Source organism: Dendroctonus ponderosae, unplaced genomic scaffold (genome assembly GCF_020466585.1).
Source record: "Dendroctonus ponderosae isolate FM_Combo_2020 unplaced genomic scaffold, Dpon_F_20191213v2 Dpon_F_20191213_269, whole genome shotgun sequence".
NCBI lineage: Eukaryota > Metazoa > Arthropoda > Insecta > Coleoptera > Curculionidae > Dendroctonus > Dendroctonus ponderosae.
Window position 1 is genome coordinate 2,261 of NW_026018477.1, and position 12,559 is coordinate 14,819.

Below are 12,559 nucleotides of genomic sequence, written 5' to 3' on the forward strand. Positions count from 1 at the left end.
ATGTCCTGTTGTTTATTTGCACTGATAGGTGAAATAACAGGGTAGTTTAGAATAGTTTTTTCGGAAAATAGTCTTGATTCACACTTGAAAGAAAAGAACTTCGGTAGGTACTAAACAAACTGCAGGAAGTAAAATTATAAAACAAAATACTTAATTGAATTTCACTCTTTGGTCAAAACTTTTCGGATGAACAAAGAAGATCTAAATTCACAATTAATCTTCTTTCCTGCAATGATACCATTTTTGGAAAAACTCAGTTTTAATCTTCCGCAGATGATAAACTAGCTAGAGCAGCTGTAAACTCAGTTAATTTATTGTGTCTGGTCGAAGGTGCCAACTCTAACATATAACAATCAAACCTTAAGAGTTTGTAGATATTTCAATTCCGGCTTATTTGATGTTGAGTACGATTTGAATTTAATTCAACTAAGACACTTTAACCTGTAAAATGTACAAAAATTGCGGAATTTAATTAGATAATTGAATAATATTTGAAACGAGTTTAAAGTGGTCAGTCGTTTCAGGTAAATGCCCTGCATAAAACCTACAAATGTATTATGTCATTTACACTTTGAACCTCACATATTCACGAATAAAATTAAGAAGTTTGCATTTTATTAGTGTTCTCGTGTTCCGTATTTTCATCTGGTGTTCTTCCATGTTGTCGACGTCCTCGCTGATTACATTGAATTCTTTAATTTTTCGATAATTAAACTCATTTTACTTTCGGTTTTAGGTAGGTATGTGTAATTCTCATTATTTTGCTACAGTGATCTATTTTGGTTTTGTTTGAAAGTTTTTTTAGTGTTTTATGTTACTTGCTTGTGACAAGTATTTCCTTTAACTCTTTGTCTGTTAAAATATATTGTTTAATGCCTGGCCAGATAAAATGTTGACATCTCTCAGTTTCTAGAATATTAACTTTCCTTTTACGGACTAAAAAAAATTGAATTTTTTGGTTTAACAAAGCTTACGGTTTATACTTATTCTTTAAGCGACAGATATGTTCGCTTATTAACACTTTTCGTATCTATTTTAACTATGACAATAAACAGTCAATTTGAAATTGTACGTGTTTTTCAGCAATTTTTTAAGCGGACGAAATTTTTCAAATTGAGCATATGGCACTTATGTAACTTTTTTGATAGTAGTAGCAATTCGGAGAGACCCTACAAAAGCGTACACTCTGTACATTACAATCAATTAACTACAACTCAAACATTATAATCCCAACCACTTAAAATAAAAAAAACCAAAAACAGGGTGATAACTGCAGACTCGTATAACCCTTTTCTTTAACCACCCTAAACCTTCTCTCAAAACATACTTTTGATGCGAGGTCAGTGTTTAGCTATGTCGTTATTACGTATACAGGGTGATTCAAAATTGGCGTCACTCCTCTCGAGGTGTTGTCTGGATGTGTCTCGGGATTAAATGTTATTAAAAACTGGGATATTTGCAAAAAACTTAGATCAGAAGAATGACAACAATGTTTTTCAAGGTAATCTGCATAATTAACATTACATAAATACCTGTTCCTTCGTAATTATTAAAAACTCCGGTGACCATCGATAAACTTGAAGCAGAGACAATAACATACGTTAAGGTTAGGATAACGGTGTCACCTTGAGTGGCAAATGAGTGATATACCTAGATAGGTCACAAGGGCCATCCAAAACCACCTGTTTAAGGTTATGTATCATTGATCACTATTAGTTATCAAATAAACTACAATTTTGTTGTTAAAACATAAGTGTCCCCAAGAGCAAGAAGTCCTGCCCGTTTCACTCCAAACTTCTTTGTGTCACTTTGAGCTCTGGGCTCATATTTTGAGCAGCTTCTCGTGTTCGGTTAATTAACTGCTGCTTAATTTGAACCCGTGTTCGGAAGATCAGAGATTTAATGTATTCTGGTGTCCTGTGCATATTACATACATGGTAGGAATTTAGGCACGTCCTCGGGGGAGCTATCGGGACAATTAAGTATCCGGTGTATCGAGAAAGTGCAGTTGTTGTGCAATACTTCAAGTACTCCTGGAAGGCTCAGCTGCAATAATCTCCAATACCTGTTCTTCTAGGTCTGGAAACCGAGCACCTTTAGATTGTCCACTATCTGCGTCCATTTCGGGCCACTCGTCTAGTGTATAGCTCTTTGTTGGTGTAAGTTCTTACAGCTTCTGCTATGTTACTGTGACATTTTCCCATAACTAATCGCATATTCGCAAATTCACTGTTGGTTTACATTTTGTGAAAGGAGCTTCAAAATAAGCCAAAGTTTGACAAATGCTTGTTATTAGGCATTGACAAAGGCTGTCTACCTGTAACTATTTGTTAATGACAAAAACATCATCGCCGCCTTGACTTTTCATCAAAAAATTTTAGGAGGTACTTTTTTAATATGAAAAATTTTCGTAATTTGACAAAAAGGTCGTAATTTTTCTTTTAGAATACTAAAGTATTCCAATCAAACGTGGAACATACATACAATAACATACCAATCAAACGTGGAACCTTTTCAAAATAATGCTTAATAACAAAATTGAAATTCGATCTTCAACTGTTAATATCTTCTTAAAATTTTGGAAAAATAAGATGTTCGTATTTTTTTCGTCCATTCTAAGTGAGCCCCTATATAGGGTATCTACCCTTAAAAGGAATGACGCCAATTTTGAATCACCCTGTATAAACTAATGAATGTTGACTAAACACCTATCCTCGATATTTTCCTCGTGAACCAATATTAAATATTGACTCACCTAATCGTTTGGAGATTTCGGAATTATGCATCTTTGGATTGTCCTGTGCAATTTTCCTCCTTTGCAGTCTGGACCACACCATAAAAGCGTTCATTGGACGCTTAATATGGTCCTCCTGTTTTTTAACAGGTTGTGGGGTTTGAAGACTTGGATGCATTCCGATGGCACCGGCTCCCATTGATGCCATTCTGGAGAATCCTTCCGCGGCATTGAAGCCTCCTTCGCACATTTGACTGACCGACCTAAACCAAAAAGTTTAGTTAATAATTTGATTGATCAGACCAGTAGATAAGCAGATATCTAAACAAACGTCCAGTTTTTTTTTAAGTTCCTAAACAGTATTTGATTTATTGTTCGAAAATTGTGGAAATCTTATTAAAACGCATGAATGAAAACTCCCAGAAACTCAATTCAAATTCAATATTGAGAGGTCCAAATGACAAGAGCCTCACACTTATTAAAAAAACGTTATACTACTGAACTGATTACTCATTCTCAAGATATAACTATTCGAAAAACACTTAACAACCAGCTCATTTAAATAATAAAAAAATGTCGACAAGCAAGTAAACAAAGCTCACGGATTTTAAACAATAGTAGAATGGTAATAGAACTCGGTGCAGAATAACCTACGCTTATTAAAGCACACAAGAAAATAAACATAACACCCGTGCAAGTGACAGGGGCTGTGTAAATACGATTTTATGAAAAGCAAACATAACGTCTGTCTTATTCCCAGTTGAGGCTTAACGCCTTTGTGGGTTGCTTATGAATATCAAAAGACTTAAATTTATAAAGAAAACCCATCAAATTTAATTTGGGATTTGCGCGCAGAATAATAGGTAGAAATGGCTATTGGATTTTAAAATATGAATATATTGTATTTGAAGTACGGATTTATAAACCGGAGTAAAATTAAATTAGTGGATTAAAACAGAACAATATTTGAATATAAACCACCGCTAGTGTGGGTGAAATCTGTCAAATAATGAAAATATGTCTGTGAAAAATTCTTAATAGTTCATTTCCCCCAAGACACACGCAACAATTTTTCTCTGGAAAAATATTTATAAAACTATATTAACTGCTTGTGAAGTGTGTTCATGTGAATTTTTGCAACATGTATTTAACAAATCCTATTATTTCAATACACTTAACTGCTACTTTCAAATCAATGCTTATTAGCACGGGCCTCAAGAGCATCAAATCTAATTACTGATCTTGATTGTTACTTAAATCCAGATAAAGTTTTAACCTCTCAAAAACAAATCAAAATTACTTATTACTTTAATACAGTCAGGTAGCTTATTTTTGGTTTGAATTTTCATAGTTTGAAGCAAAATCGTAATTTATGTTTTCGAATGCTTAAGTATTCCAATAGGCTACTAATCAATCATGGGACCATTTCAAAATAATGTTTAATAACAAAGTTGAAATTCTATTTTAAACTGTTAATATCTTCGAAAATTTTTATCACCCTGTATATTTGAATCACCCTGTATATATATATTTAATGGATTACAGTCAAATTCTTACCCACACAATCAATTAGAAACACATTCCGTTTACAAATTTACAGCCTGGGTGTTAAATGTTAAGCGCTGACCAATTTAACCCAGAGCATCTATTTTGACCATTATGTTTCAGTTTCAATGGACCCTCCAGACAACTCCCTTTGGGCTTATGATTCACAAGTTGGTGGTAAGTCTATTGCAAGAGGTAATTAACCAGGTTTCGGAGAATTGTGGGCTTTCTACGCATTGTAAAGTTGTCGAAATTACATTGTTCAACAGCCATAAACCACTTGTGAAAATTTTAAGACCTAAGCGTAGTAATTTACTTCTTCAGTTAGACCACGTTAGCAGTAAAGCATATCATCCGACTTTCTTCCCAATGTCAGCATGTTTTTATATTCTTGTTTCTTGTAGAAATGTAATATGTACGATCTATTATTAAGTTAAGTAAAAGTTAATTAAATTTAAGGTAAAATGGGCTATTTTTTAAATATATTGCTCTCTTTAAGTCCGCTGTAAACGTGATAAACACGACATATTTCTCTCTCTCTTAATAACTGATCAGATTTGCATCATTTGAGTTCAATAAAAATCCGTCTCTTTTATATGCCACTAGTTTTGCATTTTACATTGGCCAGTGTTGATTTTTTCATAACAAATATTTATATATATACTGATAACATATATCAGTAAATAAATACCACAAGCCACTGAAATTGTAGTTTCAGAAGTTTGCTGTTTAAAATTCGGTTTGAATTCGCCATGCAAAAGGGAGTGAAAACAAAGCAAAAAAGGGTAAATCCACTTGCAAACACTAATTTAATTAGACACGGGTTTGAATAAAATTGACAAAAGAACATTGTTCAAAACTTTATACTGATATAAATAGCTTATGAGCGCCAAATATAAAACTATTAAGCAATTAGCAAAAATGCCTGGTGCTCATTGCGTTCTTTCATGTTCACTTACAGCAAATTAATGTTACACATGTAACCAAATATGGGTATTCAAAATGTATTGTAGTTTACCAACGTTACTTATAATAGAAAGCAAAGCATTGTTATATCTACTAACGCCATTAAAATCGTGTTAGCGCTTGTAAATAATATAGGTAGGTATGTGTAATGTAAATACTAAATGTGTAGATCAACTTAAAATTCACACAGTTAAACACATTTTCTTACTGTTTACAATTTTTTTTAAAAACGAACATTTGAGTGTATTTTACTATTAACACACTAACCAACCAAAATTGTTTTGAGCCATGTGGTTAACATTTCTGCTATTTTTCAATTGCAAGATCTCAATAATGATAAGCACATTTTAGACATTGATATTTACTAGTTCGTATAAATTTCATATTGAAACTGATGAACCACTCAAATAAACACACGTTCATAATATTACCGAAATTATATTCTAAATTTTCATTAATACTTTTCTATGGTCAATTGTTGTAGGCCATTTCTCAAATAGCTGCATTAAAAATATATATACATACGTATCAAATAAGACAATTTAAAAACAATGCGACACAGTTCTTTTCTGTTGAATAAAAAGGTAAATCCAGCACGTGTTTTCTGTGACTCATCAAATACACGAATCGAAACAATGAAATATTAAACGTTTACAATTTATATATTCATTAGAGCTTTAATCCCCACTAATTTTCATAGCAAAGATTAATTACTATAAAACGTGATAAACTTACCCATCGTTGAACGAGTTAATGAAATCCACGTCCCAATCGAGCACAAACTGGTCAAGTATGTTTTTCATACTCGCTATATAACTTATAACACACTCTAGTTAATTCTTTATAGCTACGCGCGCGCTTTCTGGAAACTGATACGCACTACTTGATAAGAGCAAAAGCTGTGTGTTCCGTGAATAACAGGTACTCTGTATACGTGAACAAATTAATCGTAGGTTTTAGTGCCAACTATGTCATTTCTCGATGCCAATGTTGTCAATGCTAACCCGAACGGGGTAAATCTACCCCTTTTTCAAAAAATTTGACTCCCTACGTATTTGCTTTCCAGTGTTGCCTATTTATTATTCGTTTGTTCATATTCCTGCTTATTAGTGTCGAGCAGAAAAAAATTGATATTTCGGTAGTTTGGAGTTCCGGTTTATGGTTTATGGTTTTATGGTTTTTGAACTTAGCTTAAAATCGATAACCGTGTATTGAATAGGGGACCTTTTTTTCAATGAAAAATCAAAGACTAAAAATTAATCAACATACAAGATATTGTAAATGTGTCTTTCTTTCTGCTCGCCATTTTCTTATGAACTATTGCCACTGCGAATTATGCGAACACCCTGTATATACAGTGAGTCTGCCTTGCCTATTTTTACCTTTCACCCGACATTCGTTGGAAAAAAACCTATCAACCTTCCAACATATCGCATAAACAGAGACTTGATCCTAATACCAATTATTATAACTGTAATAATAATAACAAAAATGATAATTAAATTCTGTAGTTGAAAAGATTTTGCTTTGATAAAAATTAGCTAAAACATATACTATTAATACGTATGGAAAATTCCAGACAATTATTGTTGTTATAGTAAAATTTAGTTCAATAACTAACTAACGGGCTTCCCCTCAGAGACCCAAATCCACCCCTCTCTTGTGGAAGTCCACTCCAATTTAAAAAAAATTTTGTCAACACTGTCTCCATACAATTGTATCCACATCTCTGACTTTCTCCCTAACACCGTTGCCAATGTTAAAGTAATATATACCGGGTGATTCACTCAAACTTAAATTTTTGCTTCGGGTCATAACGAGTGGTAACCACGTAAAATACATACACACCTCAATAAGAAGTGACAAAAATGTTACTGTTTATTAGGCAACATTTTAAGCCACGATTTGGATATTTAATGCTGCCTATAAACAGTTATATTTCCTAGAAATAGTAGGGAATATTATAGCTTGTAGAATTATTAACCGGTAAAGTCAAATTCGAAATTGTGAACGAAAATCGCACTAAATATTTAACAGGTTCAGGTTTGGTGATTTCACTGGCCATTGAACTTATAACACCATGTCGGCTTGTATGTTAAGAGTGCACGAACTAAAAAGCTGATAAAGCAATATGCAATTACAACTGCTAGGCACACAACAGGGCTAACTGAGGATAATTGTGATTTTTACCTTTATCGTAAGCCAAAATATAATATATATTAGTAAATCTGTTGAACCTAATAAATCAAAATAAAAAGTAACGAAAAAATACACACACAAATGAATACGTCAATTTACAGTAGTTATTTTAGTTCGAATTAATTTTAACCATCCGAAACAGTTAAAGTGAGAACAGAAAAATGTATTAGGTACAAAAAAGTAACGCTGAAAATTAATGAAGTTAAAAAGCAATCCCAAATTTAGTGAAAGCGTCAATTTTAATACTTGTAGCTAATCTTAATTTAATAAAAATATTACTTCGGCTACAATATTGCACCAAAAGCCGCGTGTTTATTCTACTTTGTACGAATGTTCGACATGTACAAGTAACAACATTGGTGTATGGTGCAAGGATGCTCCCTGAACCCGAAGTTAAATGAAAAAGTTTATACTTATAAAAGCCTTGCCGCAAGAGTAGCACACATTTTGATCCGGACGTCAAACGGACTAGGCTTTGCTTATGCTGTTAACGAATCACTACTCATCCAACAACTATTTTCCCGGTATTTCCAATAGTCGAACAAAAGTTGTAAGGCTTTCAAAAAGTCTGAAAGTTCAGCTAAACGATAGAGCAGGGAAATTAGTAAATATTCGAGCGTCTTAATTTTGAAATATACTTGGGATTATTAGTTTACGGTTGATTGTAAATTAATAATTTACTGCTTAATGTAAATAATTATGAGCGTGCAGATTGCATCAAACTGAAGAAACTAGCATTAATTTTGCCAAGATAGGTTGCTATTTGTTACTGAAAATAGAAGATTATCACGACGCTACTACCTTAATTATCAGTTCATTAAAACTGTTACTTGCTTAAACTTACGTCAATGTAAGTTAAGATTCTGGACATTTTAAAAGGAGGTTTATGGAGAATAAAAACTTGCCGATTTCTTTTGGAGTTAGGAGTGTGTCTATGCTAGAATAATTTCATAACTAATATAAATAATAATAATCAAAATAAGAGGATAACGGTTATGTAAAATTTGAAACACTTGGAAGCCTTAATGGGACCACAGATATGGGAAACAAATCATCTTAAAATTCAAAGCATGGTATATCTATAGAAACCAACTAGAATTATACCGTCGGCTCGGCGTTTATCGTCATTTTAAATAAGGAAAATTATCAAAAATATAGGTGTACCAAATCTATGACTTTAGATACTATAAATAATCTTCTTGACTTTTAAGGTTTCCTTCATGTAAAAATGCTGAAATTTTCTTAATTTTGCATCACTTAACTGGGGTCTATTAATCCACCATTACCTGCATTTTAGAAGACATTCATAAGGCTAATTATTTTTAGCAAGAAAGGCTAAGCAAATGAGTTACTAAAAAATAAAGCAACAGACAACTAAATATTAGCTATTCACAGCTATTAGCTTGAACATGTTCGAAATGGAGCGGTTTATTTATGATTTGCCTTCCTTATGGAATTATGGGACTTCAAAGTGATAACTTGCAAAATGTAATCTTAATTTTTACACCATTTATATGATGCTTGAAAATTTTGCCGAACACACAAAACACCCCAAATATTTTTGCGCTGTTGCAAATATATTTTTTGCACAAATTAATTTTATATATAATTTTATAGTAACTTTTATATAAGGCTGATTTCTAATTTGGGTACTTATCTGATAAAGCAGTTCGAAAGAGCCAATTGTGTTTACAAAAGCGGCATTATTTAGTTTAATTATTACAAACACCATTACAATAATTAAACTATTTAATACTAGTGGAAAATTTACAGTAGATAAGGAATAGCAAGGCCAGGGCTCCTACTTTTAATTTTATTCGTTTCATCACAAAATAATTGTTGTATTTGAAAAGCCGTAAAAGCTATCAAAGCAAATAAGCATATCAAACAGATATATTAAAACAACAATATCGTTTTCGTAGGAAAAACTGTCATTAATTGCTTCATTTTATTTCCAAATTAGGGAACCCCGTTAGGTTTTGTAATCATGAAAGCTGACTTTGAATGAAACATGTTCAATGACAGGTACATGTGTTATCATCAGGTCTTCTGTTCGCCCTTCTTGGTTGCAAACAATTTTGGGACCAAGAAGTAAGTAAGACCAAAAGTCCATACGGGTAATACTAGATACTTGGCATTCTCATTGTTACATATGACAAAAAAGCGAAGTGCAAAACACACAAGTAAAGTCGATGAATTGAATAATCAACCGGTTTGCGCTACCGCTGAATTGATATTTAACTTGGACTACAAGAGCTTGTTCTATGCTCTCCTTCAAAAGCCCGCGCAACACTCCGCCTTCCCCTTGTCTTGCGAAAACAACGCGGTAATTTAAACGCAGATTGCGCTGCATTTAGTTCAGCCCCAAACACGATATTTAGTAGCAGTATTTTGTTTATGTATTATATAAATTATAAGAGTGCATTATAAGGTGCATCCAAATAAATCAGAGCGATCTGTTCAACTGTATGCCTGAAGCATGTGACGAACATATAATTGAGAAAAATTACTAATTCCTATCTTTTGGCGATCATGACGGTCAAAACAAGAGTTATTGCTGCAAAATCTCAGATACCAGGTATGTTTAAATGTTTTGCGGTGCTGAGGCAATTGAACGACTTTGAAACAACTTAATTCCTGATTAATTCAAACTTCACCACACAAAGTGATTGGATAAAGTTAGATAAGATTATAATGTAGCGGTGATGAGCCACGAGCAAGCATAAACTTGCTCTCGTTTTCTCCACAAATAAAAAGTGTTCTTATTTGTTAGAAATTTATAAGGCATCGGTGGCTTTCTTAACAATTTATCCCACGAATTAAAACACTGAACAACACTGTGAACAGAACTATCCCCCACGGCTTTACAACGAATTAGATTGTTGATCAACGGTTCATTAATGTTATACGCAAAAAGAGAAACGCGCTCAATCAGTTTGCAGATGAAACCTAAAATAATTTTACCACCAACACAGTCCGCCGGACATTAAATGATGTGATCTCAACTTTTGGCTCACTTTCTTCCATAATCTGACGATCCATGTTGACAGTATTTTTATGAAGACGCAGCAAATAACAATCGACTTCTTTCGTTTATACGACGCTATCGATAATTTTAATAGATAGTTTATTACAGAAATAATAAGCAGCTAAATTCTAATAGAAAATATACACTATTTAATATTTATTCTAAAATTATTACGAGAGGGTAAATGCCGCAGGGACTCTTCTAAAATGTATAATAGTAAACCATCTAGACCCTTTGCAGTTAATCGATTAAAATCGTTTTAAATGACGCGTATATATTGTTTTTTCGAAATTACCACTTTTTAATAGTAACTCTGTCAACAAATTTTTGATTCAAGTAGCTTATTGCGTTCTATCCGTCCGGTATTATAGATATTTTAAAATAAATTTTTCCAAGAAATTCCTTTTCGAATCGTACTGAGGGTTAAACCTTGTCCGGTGGAAATCTGGAAACCGTGCTAAACCGCCGTTCTATCGGGTATCCTTCATACTAAATTCTACTTGGGAGAATAATAGGATTTTTTGTTGTCGTTATTATGTAGAGTAAAGTGGCCGTATGTGGAATACCCCATTTTCGGCAAAACTGATATTACCATATATTTGAAAATAGCCTAGTCAGAAGGCCTTTCTAAAGTGTTTCACCCTTACCAACAACATGGAGCATGGATCATTTCGCGGCAGGTATTTGCCAGTATTGTAACGATCGCTATATTTTTGCATGTGTTTAAATCAACTACATTTCTGACTACATTTATAATAATTTTTGCAAGATGGGTGTATAAGCGTAAAGGTGGGTAGTGAGTGATTGTGAACTTATGTTTAATATTTTGGCTATTTCAGAAAAAGACATGTGAAAGTACACAAATGAACTGTAGAAAACATGAGAATGGCGGTATGGAGAAGAGTAATGGACTATTTGGCGGCTACTAAACACTACAACGACCGCGGTCTACATTATTTCGGTACTGCAAGAATGATAAAGAAATATAAAATATTAAAAAAGAAACTTTGAGAAGAAAACCCGTTTTAACTCATGAACTAGAAACCAAACTGGTAGAGTACATTCTGTTAATGGAGAAACATTTTTTTGGTTTAACAAGACGGAACCTATGCTTTTCAAGTTGCTAGGCAAAATGATACTCGCTGGACACACGAAGAATGTGCAGGTGCCGAAAAACACCCATACATCTGTGATTTTTGTCCTTAGTTATTTTGTTCTAAATTACTTTCTTTATTTTATTATTAATTCTTATGTTCCCCCCATAAACGAGCACTTTTTTAAAAAGGCTTTCATACATTGTTTTCCTTTTATAATAATTATAATTATTTCGGTCTTTAGTTTATAACACTTCACTCTATCTATATTCTACAATGCGTATAATAATGTTAACGTTTTCAAACAGTATTCCACAATCGGCTACTTTACTCTACGAAATTCATCCAATATCCACTGAATATACTGAATAGAAAACTAACAAAAATTGAGAAGAAAATTGAGCGCGTAGAGCAACTTTTCGTATAGAATAGTAGGTACCTGGAAGACACGTTTAAAAATAGTTATTTTTGGGCTCCTTGCGGTGAAGAATTTCGAGGCGCTTGAAGGTTAATACAAGAAATCTCTCTCTCATTCTCGCCTGAGTTGCTTAGGAGCTAATTTTATCCGATTAAAACGAAACTCGACCGACCAAGTAGGTACCTACGCATGCTGAGAACGAAACTGCACATACCTAATGAAGTGGCCGTTCGAGGCCTGCCTTTGTAGATCCAGATCAATGATGATGCTTGTAATTTACACTGTCACTATCAAAACCAAACAGAAAACTGACCGAAAACTCACAAAACGCGCGCGCTCGATTACTTATTAGTTTAAGAACGATAATAAATCATCAGTCATTATAACATTCAGGAATAACTACATGCAGTTCAAAAAATCACAATGCCACAAGGAACTAACAACTGCGTGTAAATCCCAACAACTTGCCGCACTGTGTGTGTAAATTTTAGCCTGCTCAAGGTGAGTTCACAATGAGCATGCGTTCTAACGATTTCAAACTAAGCACCAATGAAGACGATGGGTGGAGCTATAAA

General features: G+C 33.3%; 1 protein-coding gene across 1 annotated transcript; it reads right to left on the reverse strand.

Moving 5' to 3' along the window:
- Nucleotides 1–2,755: 2,755 nt before the first annotated feature.
- LOC125503721 (SOX domain-containing protein dichaete-like) lies at nt 2,756–6,125 on the reverse strand (the record flags this gene model as incomplete). The annotated part of the gene is made up of 2 exons (XM_048664457.1): nt 5,981–6,125; nt 2,756–2,997 (listed from the first exon to the last, which is right to left on the reverse strand). Coding segments are annotated over exons 1-2 (310 nt in total), but the record flags the coding sequence as incomplete, so codon positions are not given.
- Between the last annotated feature and the right edge of the window lie 6,434 nt (nt 6,126–12,559).